Source organism: Pseudophryne corroboree, chromosome 10 (assembly GCF_028390025.1).
Source record: "Pseudophryne corroboree isolate aPseCor3 chromosome 10, aPseCor3.hap2, whole genome shotgun sequence".
In the NCBI taxonomy this organism is placed as follows: domain Eukaryota; kingdom Metazoa; phylum Chordata; class Amphibia; order Anura; family Myobatrachidae; genus Pseudophryne; species Pseudophryne corroboree.
The window spans coordinates 286,863,129-286,884,235 of NC_086453.1; the positions used below are offsets into that span (position 1 = coordinate 286,863,129).

The 21,107-nt window shown below is 46.5% G+C and overlaps 1 protein-coding gene across 1 annotated transcript; it reads left to right on the forward strand.

Annotated features, from left to right (window-relative positions):
- Nucleotides 1-15: 15 nt before the first annotated feature.
- PRXL2B (peroxiredoxin like 2B) lies at nt 16-20,693 on the forward strand. The gene is made up of 7 exons (XM_063941927.1): nt 16-184; nt 5,565-5,769; nt 8,741-8,792; nt 9,691-9,754; nt 18,358-18,433; nt 20,027-20,145; nt 20,342-20,693. Exons 1-7 carry the CDS (start codon nt 122-124, stop codon nt 20,366-20,368), a joined length of 606 nt encoding a protein of 201 aa, XP_063797997.1. The 5' UTR covers nt 16-121; the 3' UTR covers nt 20,369-20,693.
- The last annotated feature ends 414 nt before the right edge of the window (nt 20,694-21,107 follow it).

Sequence of the window (21,107 nt, forward strand, 5' to 3'; positions counted from 1 at the left end):
GCACGTGCCAATCCACATCCCTGCACTGTGATTAGTTAGTTATCAGAATTGTTAGGACTGGGAGAGGAGTAGGAACGGAAGTGTTTGCACGCTGTGCAGAGTAATTATTGCCGGGGACGTGATGGGGAACGTGGATCTGGCTAAGCTGGGAGCTGTCCTGGTGAAGAATGCCCTGACTGGAGAGGTGAGATGCGGCAGTGCATGAGCACAGCAAGCTGCTGCGTTCTTATATAGGTAGTCATGTGTCCAACTCTTACTAGGTACATATATGTATTTAGTGACAGCTAATCACTGTATTTATTTATGTGTGTGTGTGTGTGTGTGTGTGTGTGTGTGTGTGTGTGTGTGTGTGTGTGTGTGTGTGTTATATACAATTGTTTTCCCTCTCCTTCTGCAACCCCACCATAAACTGCACAATGCAACTGTCTGATTTCATCATGCACTGCAGTGGTTGTATCATGCTACATTGGCCAGTCTGTGGCTGCTACTAGCCCCAGCTACTCGCTGTCCTATTTACTGCTACCAGTTGTTAATGTGATTGTGTTTTGATACTGTTCAGTTATTGTGGTATTTTGGATATTTGTGCTGGTGTTATAACTAATACAGTACAGCAAATTTGTGTGTATAAAAATGTGTTTTGTTATATTGTAATTTTAAAACATTTCAGCTTGAAGCCCATCATTTTAAGGACCCCAAATTCTGCAAGTTCCAGCACTAGCTTATATGCCTAATGCACAATTACAGTGCGGGTCACGCACACTCCTCTCATAGAGCAGTGTTACTCCGCTCATAGAGCAGTGTTACTCCGCTCCACAAGGACCCTAACACTGCATGTTTTCAGGGTATCCTTAAATAATTACTACCACCTGTACCTGTAGATCTGGATAATCTGGAAACTAGGCACTGTTAGGGTCCCATGACCGACCGCCGGCGTAACATACTACACCCCCCATGAGGAAAGGTGGGCCTGTGAGCCACACCCAGCTAGGCCTTATAGAGCCTGGACTGAAAGTGACCATGACAATACTACACCAAGATTTTGTGTGGACGTATTTCTGTTCTGTTTTATATTGCGGATGTAGTGTCCCGTGCAACCCGGGGTAGGTGTCCAGTTGTTTCCATGCACAAACCCTCAACAATAGCTTTAAATGTATTTCCCCTGGTAACCACCTAAGTCCTTTGCCCACCTGCTCACCGCCATATTCAAAGAACGGTCAAATAGAAGTGATACCCAAAAGACGGCCTTGTGCTTCGAAGAACAGAACTGTCAATTCTCGCTTGGTAACCCCCATACCCAGAGCTCCTGCACTTAACATAAAGAAAACTGAAGGCCCTCTGGTATGCCCAATCAGGTCAGTCCTTTGTAATGCCAGATCTATAAGAAACAAGACTGCAACAATTGCTGACCTTATTGAATCTGCAGATCTAGCTTGTATTACAGAGACCTGGCTAGATGAAAATGCAGCACCTATATTGGAGGCTGCAGTACCAACAAACTACTCTGTCATCCACAACCCAAGACTGGACCGCAGGGGTGGCCGGGTGGCTATCTGCTTCAAAAGAGACCTTAAACTTAGGGTCCACCCTATTGAAACTACTCGCTCATTCGAGTGCATTGCTGCCCGGAGTTCGACAGGATTAGGTTTCAGAGTACTTCTCATTTACCGGCCCCCTGGAGATGGAAAGATATTTCTACAAGAAATTGTAGATACTGTTGCTGGCCTGGTTCTGGAACATCAAAGATGGCTCATCCTCGGGGATTTCAATGCATGGGTGGATGATGAGCTCTCACGCCTTGGCCAAGATCTCCTGTGCACAATGAATTGTCTGGGCTTCACACAGGTCATTCCTTCTGCCACACATAAAAGTGGTCACACTCTCGATCTTGTCTTTCAGATTCGATTAGAAGTCACTGACCTAAAAATAAACCCAGTCATCTGGTCAGACCACTACTCCCTTTGGTTCTCAGTTGCAACCCCTCAAATAAAATCTCTGCCCGTGGAGTTGACCAGGTATCGTCCAAGGAGGGGTATGACTCCCCAGGATCTTGCAGCAAATCTGGATCTCTCTGCTATACTGGGTGCCTGTGAAGATCCCTGTTCCCTAGTCCGTTATTATAATAGGGATGTTATGGCTGCAATTGATATTATCGCCCCTGTGCATATAAGACCTCGTAAACCACAACGTCAAGCTCCATGGTTCGACAACAGTGTTAGTGAGCTCAAGAAAAGGGGGCGTAGACTGGAAAGACGATGGAGGAAGACTAACCTAGTGGATGACAAAATAGAACTAATAAAGCAGACGAAGAATATCAATCGACAATCACTCGTAAGAAATCACAGTTCCTGTCAAATGAGATCACAGCAGCAAACAATAGACCAGCTCAACTTTTCCGCACAGTGGAGATGCTTTGCAAGCCAGCATGCCTGCAGACTGATGAAACCCTCTCCCAGGCAAGATGTAACGAGTTTGCAAACTTCTTTGCAGATAAAATATCCACCATCAGGGCTGGAATCTCCACAGTGCCATCAAAGGAGTGCCAAACTACAAAGCCTGCCAATATAAGCTATCTGCCTTCATGGACCAGCTTTGACCCAGTGGATGTAAAGGACACTGCTGAAATTGCTCGGATTTTGCGTCCCACCACCTGTGATCTGGACTCAACCAAGCTTCTAATAGGTTGTATGGATATAATTGGTCTTGTCTTTGCAAAAATTGTTCAATGCTCTTTGCAGACAGGCATTTTTACTGGACCCCTAAAGGAAGCAATTGTTAGACCGCTTCTTAAAAAACCTAATTTAGATCCCGACTGCATGACCAACTACAGACCAGTATCAAACCTTCCTTTCATAGGAAAGGTCATTGAGAAAGTGGTTGCAAATCAACTGGAAACCCGCCTGACAACCCATGATATTTATGATCCATTCCAATCAGGATTCAGGAGAAGACATAGCACTGAAACAGCCCTGGTGTGTGTGTGTTAAATGATCTTCTGATGGTAAGAGACAGAGGTGACTGTTCAATATTAATCCTTCTGGATCTCTCGGCAGCATTTGATACCGTGGACCATGGGCTTCTGATTGAGCGACTGATACATTTCTGTGGTCTGGATGGCACAGTCCTAAGCTGGTTCAAATCATTTCTCACAGGCAGGTCACAGAGAGTATCGTCTGGATTATACTCATCACCACCAGTGCCATTGCCATGTGGTGTCCCACAAGGTTCTATACTATCCCCCATGCTTTTTGCAGTATACATGCTCCCATTGAGCGAAATAATCAGACGCCATGGCCTGGTCTACCACTGCTATGCAGATTATACACAACTGTACTTGTCCTTTGCTCCGGGCACTGATAACCCAATAGCAACCCTAAATGGCTGTCTAGCTGAGCTACAGGAGTGGATGAGCGTCAGCTGGCTGCGACTGAATCCGGATAAAACAGAGGTCCTTATGATACGACCGCAACATCAAAGGACAAGACTGCAGCATAGCCAACCAACTGGACTTACACTCGGGGATTCAGAATTACAGACCAGTGATCGTGTGCGGAATCTTGGCGTTGTCCTGGATGGTGGCTTGACACTTAAACATCAGATATCAGCCACAATCAAATCCTCATTCTTTCACCTGATGAACATAGCCAGAATCAAGCACTTAATTCCCTCAGATGATCTGCCAAAAGTCATACATGCATTTGTATCATCTCGATTAGACTACTGTAATGCCCTCTACCTTGGTCTCCCAGCAAAAGAATTGCAACGCTTACAGCTGGTGCAAAACACAGCTACCAGGTTGTTAACCAACCAGCCCCGTTCTAGCCACATAACACCCATACTCTACTCCCTTCACTGGCTGCCTGTAAGATTGGCTTACTGAGTTTCAAAGCATTACATGACCAGGGCCCAAGGTACCTGAAACAGCTTCTGACCCCATACTGCCCCTCTCGATTACTGCGATCTGTAGATGAAGGACTTTTAGCAGTACCTAGAATCTCCCGTAATTTATCTGGGGGTCGAGCTTTTAGTCATGCGGCTCCGACTCTATGGAACTCACTTCCCCGTACAGTGCGAGAGGCCCCAACTATAGAATCCTTCAAAAGTAGACTCAACACTTTCCTGTTTTCTCAAGCATTTCCATAATGTTCCTTTTAGTATCTTCATGCTTCTGTATTTTATGAAAATGTACTTCATTATTTTCTGTACTATATTATGCTATGTATCTGTTAAGCGCCTTGAGTCCTATTGGAGAAAGAGTGCTATATAAATAAAATTATTTATTATTATTATTATTTATTGTGTGGTCATTATTTGTTGCCATTAGGTAAAAATACCCTTCATTTCTGAAAACTTTCCTTCCCCATAAAACATGCCTGAGACAGATGCCTCATTGTATACGCACTGTTACATGCATTACACATACCAACAACTATGGAGCACAAATAATATGCTGCGTGGTTAAAAATTAGCTGAGGAGCCGCTGTGCAGCTCAAATTGCGGTGGTTGGGGTGGGGCGCAAAATGGCAGGCAAGGGGCATTGGATGAGTGACTGTGGTTCTCGGAAAGCACAGACTCGCTGGTGCGCTGCATATTGTGGAGCAGTGCATAAAGGATTTCAGAGAGAGTGCCGCTAAATTTTAAAGCATACTTGCCAACATTCTGACTGCTGCCGCCTCTTGGAGGGGCATGGCTGGACTGACGTTCTGGCACTTCTGGCTACACAGAGAGCAGGGCTGGCCGGGCAATGCAGTCTTTCTCCTCACCTGCCCTCCCTACAACTCACAGCTGGTATACAGAGGATAGGGGCGTGCTGCAAGGCAAGGCCCCCCTGACTTATGGCTGCACCCCTCTTGTCGGGCGTGCTCGTACCTAAGGCATGCGAGCATAGTGGTGTGCCATGGGCTAATTCACAGCCCCAGTCCGTCCCTGGAGAGGGGGCAGGAAGGTGGCTGATGTAGGGGTGTGGTGCGGAAGTGATCCGCATGGGGAGCATGTTGGTTTTTTTTGCCTGATCATGGCCCCACCCTCGCGATACAATGCTGTATTGACTTGCATTGTAAAGTGGGCGAGGGGTACGGAAATCTCGGAACCTGTTTACATGACCCCCTCTGCCTTTTTCCACTGAGCATTTGAATTTTATGATTCTAATTAATAATGTGCCATAGGGAATATAATGATTGAATGAAGTGAAGGTTTGCCTTAAACCAGAGGTTCCCAAACACTGTCCTCAAGGCGCCCCAATGGTCCAGGTTTTAAGGATATCTATGGCTCAGTGCATATAGATTAATCAAATTAACTGAGGTACTAATTAAATCACCTGTGGCCAAACATGGATATACTTAAAACCTGCACCGTTAGAGTGCCTTGAAGACCGTGTTTGGGAACCTTGATCTTAAACACTACTGGAAACCTATTAAGAGATCTAGAACAGCTACTGATCTGTACGGCATGATGAAAGTTTGTCTACATATTGGCAGATATGTTTTGCCAATGTGACCTTTATCAAACACTAGTGTATAGCAGGATGAAACAATTGTATACCACGTGTTTAATTTTGGTTATTTCAGGCAGTTGAGTTGAAATCCCTGTGGAAAGACAACGCAAGCGTCCTGTTCTTCCTGAGGCGGTTTGGCTGTCAGGTTTGCCGCTGGACAGCAAAAGAAGTATCTAAGCTCAAGGAATCTTTCGATGCCAACCAAATACGTCTTATAGGAATTGGACCAGAAAATGTGGGTTTGCAAGAATTTGTGGATGCAGGTTATTTTGCGGGCGGTGAGTTTACGTACAGCTAATAAACTGATGAATACATAGCAGAACCTCCTAAAGTTTATATAAAAATCATGAACCATGTGTGGTTTCTTGCCATTGTCACACTTTTCATATGTTCTAATAGCCAGTTTTTATTTATGAAAATTATTTCATATAAATACAGGAGCGCTTAGAGGGGAGGGGGTGGTTATAATGTGCCCGAGCCTGTCTAGGGAAGACAAGGCACAGGCATGACACACTCCCATCAGTTGGCGCGCAGCATGTGAAGAGTGCCCCACTAGTCAGAATGGTGCATGACTACACCCCTGCACGCTGGCGTGTGCCTCCTAGTACCGGGGTCTGGTAGATCTCCTGGCAGGAACAGTATGATATCCTGGCCATTAGGAGGCCGACACGGGGATCCCAACAGCCTGGATACCGGCGGCGAGCACAGCGTGTCCCCTCACGGGCTCACTGCGATCACCATGCTTCAGGCCCGGTTATATTCCCCTTTGGATGGTAGCGTGGACCACCACCCAAGTGGGGATTCCAGCTGGCGGTCAGGATTCCGACCCCTGGTATTTCACTGGGTGTTGAGATTCCGGCGTCTGTATCCTGACAGCCAGTAAATTGACTGCCTCCCCTCCTGGCAGCCCTGAACTGATATGCCACATCTTCTCATGTTCTAACTGCGGTTGGGATCAAGCTCATTCCACCTTATAACTCCTGTGGCTTCCTCCTGTCTCCATAACCCTCCCCATACATCATGTCACTGCCCTGTCACATGTAGCCCTGTCCTCACTCTTGCATAACTAATCTCCTGCTGGGAGACCCTGTTCCTTCCACTGTATAACTCTCAGCCTGTGGCTTCCTGCTGTCTCCATTCCACTCCTCACATCATGTCACTGCCCCCGTCGCACTCAGCCCAGTCCACAGTACTAATCTCCTGATATATTCTGTGCTGCAGGCAGACCCTGTTCCTTCCACTCTAAAAATGTCTGTGGCATCCTGCTGCCTCCACTGCCCCCCACCCCAATATGTCATGTTACTGCCCCTGTCATATGTAGCCCTGTCCTCACTCTCACATAACTAGTCTCCTGTTATGCTCTGTGCTGCTGGGAGACCCTGCTCCTTCCACTGTATAATGCTTAGCCTGTGGCTTCCTGCAGCCTGCATTGCCCTCCTCACATCATGACACAGTCAAATGCAGCCCTGTCCTCACTAACACATCACTCATCTCCTGATATACTCTGTGCTGCGGGGGAACCAGGAGCATTATAAGATAGGAGGAGGCCCGTGTGCAGCCTCCTCTGTCCGGGCCCCTCCTCTCTAGCCGTAGGCGCATTAGATTCAGAGCTCCTGCTGTTTCTCTACTGTGCATGCGCAAAACACAGGGAAAATGGCCACAGCGCCATTTTCCCAATAATTATTTGCGTTTGCTGCAGCCGACGGAACTCTGGAGAGGTGAGTACCCATTATGAATATGCCAGTGTGGGGAACCCTTTTTCATCCACTATATAAGCCTCAGCCTGTGGCTTTCTGCTACCTCCATTTCCCTCCTCACATCATGTTACTGTCCGTGACATGTGCTGCCCTGTTCAGCCAATCCGCTCTTAACTGCCATGTTACATGCGGTTTGAAAAATGACAGTAAGGAGCTGCTTGGTTGGTACTTTATCTTTCTCCACTTTATCACTCTCCAAGGCTCATTACGTCTTTCTAATAGTTCACTAATCTCATGATATTCTCTGTGCTGCTGGGGACCCTGCACCTCCCACTGTATAACTCTGTCTGTGACTTCCTGCTGCCTCCATTCCCCTCCTCACATCATGTCACTGCCCCTGTCACATGCAGCGCTGTCCTCACTGACATACTGTATCACTCATCGCCTGATATACTCTGTGCTGCTGGGGGACTCTGCTCCTTCCAGTATATAACTCAGTCTGTGGCTTCCTGCTGCATCAATTCCCTTCCTCACATCATGTCACTGCCCCTGTCACATGCAGCCCTGTCCTCACTGACATACTGTATCACTCATCGCCTGATATACTCTGTGCTGCTGGGGGACTCTGCTCCGAGTATATAACTCTGTCTGTGGCTTCCTGCTGCCTCCATTCCCCTCCACATCATGTCACTGCCCCTGTCACATGCAGCCCTGTCCTCACTATTACACCACTAAACTTGTGATATACTCTGTGCTGCTGGGGACCCTGCTCCTCCCACTGTATAACGCTCAGCCTGTGGCTTCCTGCTGCCTCACATCCTGACATGAATATTTATATTGAATCCTCAAATAATTAGGTTCTTGGAAGATGGTTAGATTTTAATATTCACATGCTTATATTGTAGTAAACGAATACTAGCGCTACTGAAGAAATCACATATTAACTAAATTTACAAATGTTCTGTATAAGAAATGGAAAACAAAGCTATCTTATTGTGTTCCTAAATTAGCCTTATTGCTACTATCTATCTTACCATATTCTTTGTTTTGCTTAGTCATTGTCACACTGAACGTCTTCTGTAAATCTAACAGTGGTGGAGATGTAACCAATCGGCTTCTAGCTCTCATTTTATAAAATGTGCTAGATAAATGATAGCTAGAATTTGGTTGCTGTAGGAATGCCTCCGCTTGTACTCTTTAGAATATTTAATCAATCTTCCCCCATAATGTGCAGCAAATAATTAGTTATCCTGTTGCTCTTTCAACGCTTCTAATAAATCATTCCTGGAATGAATTGCAGTGGTAGATAATCATCTCTGAGGCCCCTTTATTGCATTGTGTATAGCGCTGGGATTTACTGAGGGGAAGAACATTTTCTTATTCCCACTCTGTTAATGAGCAACCAAGTAGTGAGAGGTATTTCCACATATCACACACCCAGCCTCTGTGAATCTCTTGCTATCAGCCCTATTTTATAGCCATTAGGCTGTTACAAGGGTGAGCATTGTGTAACATTTATGTAACATCGCTGGAATTCTGTTCTTGTTTTCAGAACTATATCTGGATGAATCAAAGCAGAGCTACAAGGAGCTTGGATTTAAAAGGTCAGAATCTGCACGTGACATCAGCCGTGGCTTCTGTCATAGCGCTTTGTGCATCCATGTTAATGTAGTATCTCATCACAGTCTGTGGCTCCTACTTGTCTCCATTCCTCTCATCATATGTTAACACTTTTCCCAGTTGGTGGTATAACTGGGTTAACATTGAATATCTCGGCAGGGGCCTCCGTCTATTTTCCCCACTATCAAATCCAGCTCCCATTGATATAGTATTTGTGTGTATTCTGGGGTGGTGGCTATTCAGTCGCACGGAGATGCACCGTTTTGTGTAACTGCTTGTGATCTCGTGCGCTTTATCAATTATATTGGAGGCCATACTCTGATGGAGATTCTACAGCTAGCATGGGGCAGGTGCAAGTCTCGATGGTACACCAGATTGTTGCATCTGCAGATGCTAAAAGTGGGTGTCCCAGTCCTTGCACGGTCAGACGCACGCTTGTACACCAGGGGAAGTGGTGTTACTAGCGTTAGCATAAAGTCGCACGTACGTGACTATGGCCAAAGACACGAACACGGTCGCAGCAGTGTACAGCGCTGAATCAGCTCCTTAGTTTTAAGGTAGGACGTCCTTCACCGTGAGATGTCTGACTCCTAACGGATATATATGGCGGCGTTAGTCTCTATGGACCCATAGACGCTGAGGTTTCACTATCCACCTGAACTGCAGCGTGCATGGGCATCACACATGTAACCATTAGGCTGTTCAGTGTTTATTATCCCCAGAAGTAATAGCCATGTAACTATCCAGCTCTAATACCTGGGTACAGCTATTCCTCCTGGATAAAAAGGGGACACGCATGCAGAAGCACACTGGTAATCCCAAGAGTAGGCCCGTGTGGGTACTCTAACATGGTAATGTTTAATCTCCTCCTTCTCCTTGCAGGTATAATGCTCTTTCCCTAGTTCCTGCTGCACTGGGGAAGAAAGTCCGAGATGTTGTCACCAAGGTGAGTCACATAAATGTCAAAAAGCACTTTATCTCTCTCCAAGATTTGATACTGTTCCCCCAAAGGTCTGATACAGTGTTTGCACACACTGCCGATGACAGACGCAGTAGAGAGATTGTCTGTGCACAGCGTTGCGGTTATGAATCGGATGCAGTCTAGGGAACGTATGGGCCACTCCTGAGCGGTGACAGGGAGTGGCTGCACAGGCGCACTGAGGCGCTGCCTCTTCTGGGCGTGACGCTGAACAGGTTGCGTACACAGATGCTCATACGCTTACATCGGAGGTCATACTCGGATAGAGAATATGCCTTTAGCATAGGATTGGTGTAAATTTCAATGGCAAGACCGATGGTGGCGTCTAAAGACCTGCCAAGAGCTGTTACAGCGCCTAAAGACGCTCAAAGTAGGTATATCAGTCTGTCTGCCAGGTAAGGGCTTTGTAGTGGTTTAGCATAATGTTATGCAGCAAAAGATGCACCCAGGTTTGCTGCTGCCCAGCTCATATTCATAGGAGGCAACATTTAAAAATGACTGACTAGGGGCACAGGTGTCCCAAGTGGGGTGCAGGCCACTCCCGGGTGTCGCCAAAATACCAGCTTGTCCTCGGTGACGGTAACCAGAAGCAGGGCTGTTTCTAGCCAATTTAGCTCCCAGTGCGAGATTTAAAAATGGCCTAGCTGAAAAGGGCGTGGCCTCACTTAAAAAGACTACGTTGCACCCCAGTTTTTCACCCTGCACCAACAGACCTCGGCCACCACAGGGAAAAAACAAATTCCACCATATTAACCCCCACACAGTAATGCCCCCTGCACCATATGCCACACACTGCAATGCTGTGATACATTATGCCCTACTGTAAAGCTTCTTATTACTTTTAAATTACCTGCTCGTTGCCAAGAGTTTCATGCTCTGGGTGTTATGCTCGTTGCCAGGGGTTTCATTCTCTGGGATCCATTCTCGTTGCCAGGGGTTTCATGCTCTGGGACGGGTGTCATGATCGTTGCCAGGGGTAATGCTCGTTCTCAGGGGTGTTATGCCAGGGGTTTGTAATGATAGTTACCAATCCCAAACATGAGCCATATATCGCACACACCCACAGAAACAGCAGCAGGCATATCGACTATTTCACAAACCCATGTAATGCCTCTAATTGTATTTAAATAGCTCCTGCTGGTTCACTTAAATGTTACAAGATGCGGGTAGAGTGAGCCTGTCCGCTTGGGGAGTTTCGCAGAATGACGTAAACATGTCATTCCATGAAACTCCGCCCCTGAGCAGAGTGTTAATGACAGGGAGGAGGGGGAGTATCGGAAAGTGCCACGGCGGGCACCCCATGTGACGGCATGGCGGGCTCGCCGCAAGAAACGGCCAGGTGCTGCAGTTTGATGTTATCCTGCTGCAACCAGAGAAGCTGGCATTGCAGAAACAAGCAGGGCCGGCCCTAGCTTATTTTTTTTGGGCAAGCAAATATAGATTTTGGTGCCCCTTGATGGGATACATTTTCTAAAGGGACAGTGTGTGCCATAATAAGGGGATGTGGTCTCACAAGAAAGGGGCATAGCCACCCCATCGTACCCCAAAGGGTACAGGAAGATAATGGGTGACAGGAAGATAGTAGGTGACCCAGTACCACTTGGCAACATTAAACCTATACTCTCCAGGTGCCGGTATCCAATCCAATCATTTTATCAAGTCCTCACCTCAATGGATCCCTCCCAGCTAATGGATGCTGTGCTGCGGTGGATCCTCCTACTGTGTTCTTACACAGTACAGATGTATTAAAAAATATATAATATGGTCCATATTGTATAATATAACATAGTGCCAATGAGTCGGTATAAACAAACTAATAATGAATAAAACATCAAAGTTTCATGAGATATTGTCTCATCCAGACATACCTCCTATATACATTTTATTTTATTTATTTATTTTTTCTACTTTCTTTGTATAATGTCAGGCAATTTTTTTTTTTTTTTTGTCTATTAATTTGGTGTCATTTATTTTACAACAGTCTCCCATTCAGCTTCTATGACTGAGTTTGATCTGTGTTATTTAAGAAGTATGATATAATTTACATCTCACTTTTTAAAGTGAGATATTATTTTTTTACCTCTGTGCTGTATACAGTAATGAGCCCACTTAAGTCTTCCATTTGGACTTTGTTGGTATTTAGTGTTTTCAAATCGTGCAACAAAAAAGCTTTTAAAGTGTATGATGAGGCCAAAATGATGGCCGGTTTTCTGGGGTGTATCACAGAGACGGGGTCAAGACGCATTACGAATGTTGTTTCTCTGACGTCCTAAGTGGATGCTGGGACTCCGTAAGGACCATGGGGATTAGCGGCTCCGCAGGAGACTGGGCACAACTAAAGAAAGCTTTAGGACTACCTGGTGTGCACTGGCTCCTCCCACTAAGACCCTCCTCCAGACCTCAGTTGGATTCTTGTGCCCGGCTGAGCTGGATGCACACTAGGGGCTCTCCTGAGCTCCTAGAAAGAAAGTATATTTAGGTTTTTTATTTTACAGTGAGATCTGCTGGCAACAGACTCACTGCAGCGAGGGACTAAGGGGAGAAGAAGCGAACCTACCTAACAGGTGGTAGTTTGGGCTTCTTAGGCTACTGGACACCATTAGCTCCAGAGGGATCGACCGCAGGACCCGACCTTGGTGCCGTCCCCCTTACAGAGCCAGAAGCATGAAGAGTCCGGAAAATCGGCGGCAGAAGACTTCGGTCTTCACCAAGGTAGCGCACAGCACTGCAGCTGTGCGCCATTGCTCCTCATGTACACCTCACACTCCGGTCACTGATGGGTGCAGGGCGCTGGGGGGGGCGCCCTGAGGGCAATATATGACACCTTGGCTGGCAAATCTACATCATATATAGTCCTAGAGGCTATATAGATGTAAAATTACCCCTGCCAGTATTCCAGAAAAAGCGGGAGAAAGTCCGCCGAAAAAGGGGCGGGGCTTCTCCCTCAGCACACTGGCGCCATTTTTTCTTCACAGTGCAGCTGGAAGACAGCTCCCCAGGCTCTCCCCTGTAGTTTTCAGGCTCAAAGGGTTAAAAAGAGAGGGGGGGCACTAAATTTAGGCGCAATATATGTATACAAGCAGCTATTGGGGGAAAAATCACTCGGTTATAGTGTTAATCCCTGCATTATATAGCGCTCTGGTGTGTGCTGGCATACTCTCTCTCTCTGTCTCCCCAAAGGACTTTGTGGGGTCCTGTCCTCAGTCAGAGCATTCCCTGTGTGTGTGCGGTGTGTCGGTACGGCTGTGTCGACATGTTGGATGAGGAAGGTTACGTGGAGGCGGAGCAGAGGCCGATAAATGGGATGTCGCCCCCTGTGGGGCCGACACCAGAGTGGATGGATAGGTGGAAGGTATTAACCGACAGTGTCAACTTCTTACATAAAAGGCTTGATGACGTAACAGCTGTGGGACAGCCGGCTTCTCAGCCCGCGCCTGCCCAGGCGTCTCAAAGGCCATCAGGGGCTCAAAAAACGCCCGTTACCTCAGATGGCAGACACAGATGTCGACACGGAGTCTGACTCCAGTGTCGACGAGGTTGAGACATATACACAATCCACTAGGAACATCCGTTACATGATCTCGGCAATGAAAAATGTGTTACGCATTTTCTGACATGAACCCAAGTACCACATAAAAGGGGTTTTATTTTTGGGGAGAAAAAGCAGCCAGTGTTTTGTTCCCCCATCACATGAATGAATGAATGAAGTGTGTAAAGAAGCGTGGGTTCCCCCGATAAGAAACTGGTAATTTCTAAAAAGTTACTGATGGCGTACCCTTTCCCGCCAGAGGATAGGTCACGTTGGGAGATATCCCTTAGGGTGGATAAGGCGCTCACACGTTTGGCAAAAAAGGTGGCACTGCCGTCTTAGGATACGGCCACCTTTAAGGAACCTGCTGATAAAAAGCAGGAGGCGATCCTGAAGTCTGTATATACACACTCCGGTTATATACTGAGACCTGCAATTGCCTCAGCATAAATAGTGCTGCTGCAGCGTGGTCTGATACCCTGTCAGATAATATTAATACTCTAAGACAGGGATAATATGCTAACATAGAGCATATTAAAGACGTCGTCTTATATATAAAGGATGCACAGAGGGATATTTGCCGGCTGGCATCCAGAATTAATGCAATGTCCATTCTGCCAGGAGGGTATTAGAAACCCGGCAGTGGACAGGTGATGCTGCCTGTAAAAGGCACATGGAGATTCTGCCTTATAAGGGTGAGGAATTGTTTGGGGATGGTCTCTGGGACCTCGTATCCACAGCAACAGCTGGGAAGAAATTTTTTTACCTCAGGTTTCCTCACAGCCTAAGAAAGCACCGTATTTTCAGGTACAGTCCTTTCGGCTTCAGAAAAGCAAGCGGGTCAAAGGCGCTTCCTTTCTGCACAGAGACAAGGGAAGAAGGAAAAAGCTGCACCAGCAGCCAGTTCCCAGGATCAAAATTTTTCCCCCGCTTCCTCTGAGTCCACCGCATTACGCTGGGGCTCCACAGGTGGAGACAGGTGCGGTAGGGGCGCGTCTCGGGAACTTCAGGGACCAGTGGGCTTGCCCACAGGTGGATCCCTAGGTTCTGCAAATAGTATCACAGGGATACAGGCTGGAGTTCGAGGCGACTCCCCCTCGCCGTTACCTCACATCAGCCTTGCCTGCTGCCCTCGGAGAAAGGTAGTACTGGCGGCAATTCACAAGCTGTACTTCCAGCAGGTGAAATCAAGGTACCCCTCCTTCAACAAGGCCGGGGTTACTATTCCAAAATGTTGTGGTACCGAAACCAGACGGTTCGGTGAGACCCATTCTAAAATTGAAAGCCTTGAACACTTGTATACGAAGGTTCAAGTTCAAAATGGAATCGCTCAGGGCGATTATTGCAAGCCTGGAGAATTTCATGGTATCACTGGACATCAAGGATGATTACCTGCATGTCCCTATTTACCCTCTTCACCAGGAGTACCTCAATATTGTGGTACAGGATTGTCATTACCAATTCCAGACGTTGCCGTTGGTCTGTCCCCGGCACCGAGGTATTTACCAAGGTAATGGCCGAAATAATTATCCCGTACCTGGACTATCTCCTTATAAAGGCTAGATCCAGGGAGCAGTTGTTCGTCGGAGTAGCACTATCTCGGGAAGTGCTACAACAGCACGGCTGGATTCTGAATATTCCAAAGTCGCAGCTGGTTCCTACGACGCGTCTACTGTTCCTGGGTATAGCTCTGGACACAGAACAGGATAAAAAGGGTTTCTCCCAGAGGAGAAGTTCAAGGAGTTGTTGTCTCTAGACAGTGAACTCCTAATACGTATACAGGTGTCGGTGCATCAATGCACGCGAGCCCAGGGAAAGATGGTAGCTTCTTACGAAGAAATTCCATTCGCCAGGTCCCATGCAAGGATTTTCCAGTGGGATCTGTTGGACAAGTGGTCCGGGTCGCATCTTCAGATGCATCGGCGGATAACCCTGTCTCCAAGGGTCAGGGTGTCGCTGTTGTGGTGGCTGCAGAGTGCTCATCTTCTAGGGGGCTGCAGATTCGGCATACAGGACTGGGTCCTGGTGACCACGGATGCCAGCCTTCGAGGCTGGGGGGCAGTCACACAGGGAAGGAACCTCCAAGGCTATGGAAAAGTCAGGAGACTTCCCTACACATAAATATTCTGGAACTGAGGGCCATTTACAATGCCCTAAGTCAGGCTAGACCCCTGCTTCAACACGGCCGGTGCTGATCCAGTCAGACAACATCACGGCGGTCGCTCATGTAAACGACAGGGCGGCACAAGAAGCAGGATGGCAATGGCAGAAGCCACAAGGATTCTCCGATGGGCGGAAAATCATGTGTTAGCACTGTCAGCAGTGTTCATTCCCGGAGTGGACAACTGAGAAGCAGACTTTCTCAGAAGACACGACCTCCACCCGGGAGAGTGGGGACTTCATCCAGAAGTCTTCCAAATGATTGTACACCGTTGGGAAAGGCCACAGGTGGACATGATGGCGTCCCGCCTCAACTAAAAGTTACAAAGATATTGCGCCAGGTCAAGGACCCTCAGGCGATGGCTGTGGACGCTCTGGTAACACCGTGGGTGTACCAGTCGGTGTATGTGTTCCCTTCTCTGCCTCTCTTACCCAGGGTAATGAGAATAATAAGAAGGAGAGGAGTAAGAACTATACTCATTGTTCCGGGTTGGCCAAGAAGAGCTTGGTAACCAGAACTCCAAGAAATGATCTCAGAGGACCCATGGCCTCTGCCGCTCAGACAGGACCTGCTGCAGCAGGGGGCCTGTCTGTTCCAAGACGTACCGCGGCTGCGTTGACGGCATGGCGGTTGAACGCCGGATCCTGAAGGAAAAGGGAATTCCGGAGGAAGTTATCCCTACGCTATTTAAAGCTAGGAAAGAAGTGAACGCAAACCATTCTCACCGCATATGGCGGAAATATGTTGCGTACTGTGAGGCCAGGAAGGCCCCAAAGGGGAAATTTCAGCTAGGTCGATTTCTGCACTTCCTACAGTCAGAGGTGACTATGGGCCTAAAATTGGGTTCCATTAAGGTCCAGATTTCGGCTCTATCGATTTTCTTCCAAAATTGAACTGGCCTTACTGCCTGAAGTTCAGACTTTTGTTAAGGGAGTGCTGCATAGTCAGCCCCCGTTTGTGCCTCCAGTGGCACCGTGGGATCTCAACGTGGTGGTGTATTTCCTGAAGTCGCATTGGGTTGAGCCACTTAAATCCGTGGAGCTATAATACCTCACGTGGAAAGTGGTCATTCTGTGGTCCTTGGCGTCGGCCAGGCGTGTATCAGAATTGGCGGCTTTGTCATACAAAAGCCCTTATCTGTATTTTATATGGATAAGGCGGAATTGAGGACTCGTTCCCAATTCCTTCCTAAGGGGGTATCCGTTTTTCATGTGAACCAACCTATTGTGGTACCTGCGGCTACTTGGGACTTGGAGGATTCCAAGTTACTGGATGTAGTCAGGGCCTTGAAAAGTACATGTTTCCAGGACAGCTGGAGTCAGGAAAACGGACTCGCTATTTCTCCTGTATGCACCCAACAAGCTGGGTGCTCCTGCTTCTAAGCAGACGATTGCTCGCTGGATCTGTAGCACGATTCAACTTGCACATTCTGCGGCTGGACTGCCGCACCCTAAATCTGTAAAAGCCCATTCCACGAGGAAAGTGGGCTCTTCTTGGGCGGCTGCCTGAGGGGTCTCGGCTTTACAACTTTGCCGAGCTGTTACTTGGTCGGGTTAAAACATTTTTGTAAGAGTCTACAAGTTTGATACCCTGGCTGAGGAGGACCTAGAGTTTGCTCATTCAGTGCTGCAGAGTCATCCGCACTCTCCCGCCCGTTTGGGAGCTTTGGTATAATCCCCATGGTCCTTACGGAGTCCCAGCATCCACTTAGGACGTCAGAGAAAATAAGATTTTACTCACCGGTAAATCTATTTCTCGTAGTCCGTAGTGGATGCTGGGCGCCCATCCCAAGTGCGGATTGTCTGCAATACTTGTTTATAGTTATTTCCTAACTAAAGGGTTATTGTTGAGCCATCTGTTGAGAGGCTTAGTTGTTATTCATACTGTTAACTGGGTATAGTATCACGAGTTATACGGTGTGATTGGTGTGGCTGGTATGAGTCTTACCCGGGATTCAAAATCCTTTGTTATTGTGTCAGCTCTTCAGGGCACAGTATCCTAACTGAGGTCTAGAGGAGGGTCATAGTGGGAGGAGCCAGTGCACACCAGGTAGTCCTAAAGCTTTCTTTAGTTGTGCCCAGTCTCCTGCGGAGCCGCTAATCCCCATGGTCCTTACGGAGTCCCAGCATCCACTACGGACTACGAGAAATAGATTTACCGGTGAGTAAAATCTTATTTTTTGTACTTGAATCCCCATCAACTCTAAACAAACTCTTCTTAACTCTGTGCGGAGGACAGTGCTCTGGCATACTGTGTTATACAGAACTTGTCTACGCAGTGAGGGACATGCAAAGGACGATCACACTTGCCGTAAGCAGAGCACACAGCTGGGATAGATAAAATAAACAGACAGATATCAAGACATTTGTAAGGGAGCACCAGGTGTAATATTGTATTGTAAATATACTTGCCCGGCGGTGTCCTGGAAGCGGCATTGCCGGCAGTGTCCGGAGAGTGGGGGGTGGTTGTAGAATGTGGCGTTCTACGCGGCTGCATACTCTGCGGAGTGGTCAGGCTGGCCATGGACACACGACTCCGGGGGCAGTCCAGCACCCCCCCACCCTCCCCGGAGTGATGTAACCCGGAAGAAGGAAGGGGGGTTGTTGGGCTGGCAGGCTCCCTCACCCACCCCTTCCCCAATGAAAAATGACATAAAATTCCCTAGTGAGAATGTGTGGAGCAATCCATCTACCTTATGTTTCATTAAGGTACAAGGATGCAGCCTATAGGGGAGTTTTTAAGAAAAAAATGTAATTAAATAAATAATCCAATAATTGGTGTAATAGTATGTATTATTATTATTATTATTTATTATTATTATTATTATTATTATTATTATTATTATTATTTTTTTACTTGCAATCTGTTTATATTTTACAGGCAAATGCGGATGGGGTGCAAGGAAATTTCACCGGAGATCTGCTGCAGAGCGGGGGCATGTTGATTGTCAGTAAAGGTAAAATAAATGGTATCTTACCAAGGTTCATTAATTTTATCAAACGAAGCAAGGAAATGCCTTATGTCATGAGCAAGTCTGTAGAACATTACCCAAAGTAGCCACAAGGGGAGCACTGTTAAATCACTTGGTAGTGCTAACATTCCATCTCCAATATTCTAAAAAGTTTGAAGTAACTACATAGTTGAAGTAAAAGTTGGCGGCTTTGGTGAAATCAAATTGAAATGTTTGCAAGTGTCATATTTGGGAACGTTAGTAATTTTCTTTTATACAGGGAGTTGAGAATGTCCCTCCGTGGAATACATGTAATATACCGGCTGTCAAGTATCACCACAGGTTATATTCCTACTCAGGTGGTGGCATGCGCACACACCCCCTGAGTAGGAATACGGTGCTGCGGTCGGGATTCTGACAGCCGGCATTTAGCCAACTTCAGGTTTCACATTGATAAGTGTTTAAGGTCAGAATTCTTAAACCCACATTTTTTAGTTTTACTGGACAAGGCCAAGGGACATCCACATAATTTTCATGGGTGGGGGATGGGGTTCTTGATTTGATTGTTCAACAAAGTACTCCTATATGATGATCTATATATGCATACTCTTCTACTACTGCTACTACATATAGTATAAATAGCCAGTGGCTGGACAGTACAAAATTTGAATGTTCGCCCAACCAAAATGCTTACCTTCCAACTCCTGTCTCGGCTGATGCTGGCTACATCACCCCACTCCATATATAGGCAAACCTTCTGCATGGGTATCGCATGTTCACACTGAACTGCAGGGGCGGCCAGACTATTGGACTTGGTGATCTACAGTAAAGTCTGAACATTTTTTTGCAATCTACATTGTAGGGACAATTTAGAGGGCCCGGTGTATGCAAAAAGAGGGCAGGGTCTTGCAAGGGATATGGGGACTGTCCCTGGAAAATTGGTACAGTTGGGAGGTATGCAGCAGTGGGTGCCAGCCACCCAGCCAGGTCAGACAGCGAATGGGTTCTAACCACCCAGCCAGGACAGAAGGGGAATGGATGCATACTGACCATTCAGTATAAATGCCCTCTAAAACTACATTATGGGCCGAGAACCCCTTACACACCACTACTCCCCCCCCCCCCCCATACTACATAGACACCAACCCCCTAGTACATGGCACAAACGAAGTGTATATCATTTTTCTTTTCTTTTCTTTTTTTTTTTTGGTTTCTTTGCTCGTTTACCCTTTTCACTCATTTTAAAAATAAACAGCTAATTGATTCAGTTTGCTGCCAAAATGTGCCCATGCTGCTCCCTACCGTTGGAACTCTCTCCCTCTCAGACTCTCCACCTGTATACAAAATTGCAAACGGACCCACTTCTTTATCAAAGCCTTCCCTGATCCACACTCCTTGCCCATTGTCTCTCCCGTGTGTGTCATCCTTGTCTGTCTACCACTCTTTAGACTATAAACTCTCATGTGCAGGGCCCTCTTCTGCCCTATCTGTCACTGTAAGACCAATATATGATACAATTTTATTGGCGCAACATTGTTTTTGTTTTGATGAAAAATGCAATGCTAATGTAAATATCTCCCATTTTATTTATTTCTTTAGGGGGAGAAAAAGTAATTCTTCATTTTATACAAGATTCTCCTGGTGACCATGTTCCCCTAGAGACAATAATCACAACTCTTGGAATCACAGCGGATGTGACAGAAGGCCAACGCCCTCAGGTGAGATCCCGCTGCTGGTCCTGGTTTATTGATGGATATTAGACTTTTGTTTTAGCCTGTTTGTGGTGTTTATAAAGGTTACATTCTGGTCCTGCCATGTAAGGCAACATCTTATAAAGCCCCTGTTTCAATGCATCTCTCATGTCTGTATATGATCCATTGTTGATGTAACTTATCGCATTCATATTTCTCTTAGTGTAATGATGACGTGTGTACCAGATGAAGACCAAAGCTGCGATTTGATTCACAATGCCCATGTGACGTCCCTGTGTATTTGTTCATTGCACCGACTGTGGTTTTCCCACTGCTAATATTAAAGGGCCTCCTTCTTCTTCCTCTTTTTTTTTTTTTTTTTTTTTCTTCCCACCTGAACATTAATAACTTGGACTTGGTGTTTAAATTAATCTACATGTCTGCTTCACCAAACTAGGTGCGAAAAGAGCTAAATTGGTGCTTATTCTACAAAGATACTCTAAAATGGCCTGGACAGATTCGCTGGTACCCCTTTGAAAAGCTAATAAAGTATTGGATTATAGAGATTTTTCAAACTAATTGCTTTCTTGAATCAGCATCACACGTCTTAAAACTTTTACACAGTCATTCAGCCTATTTAATTAAAAAAAAAAAAATAGTCGCTCTGCTGTTTGGTATTATCATGTGCACCACACTGAATATGGACCGCCGAAAGCAAAGGGGAGAGTTGTCTGAGGAGATCAGAAATAAAATTTTACACAAACTTGTTAAAGGTAAAAGATTCTGTAGTACAGATGGTAAACCATAAAATGTGTGCCCCTAGTAAAATATAAAGGGAATGCATACCAATGAGAGTGCCAGTGTTTAGCTTCTCTGGTGATTTATATTGTTGTGGTATGCAGCAAGCCTTGTAAACACTGAATGAGTGTGCTATGCTAATGGAGTGAGCTACCAGCCTGTCTGTGAAGGGTGGATGGGGAGCACCAATT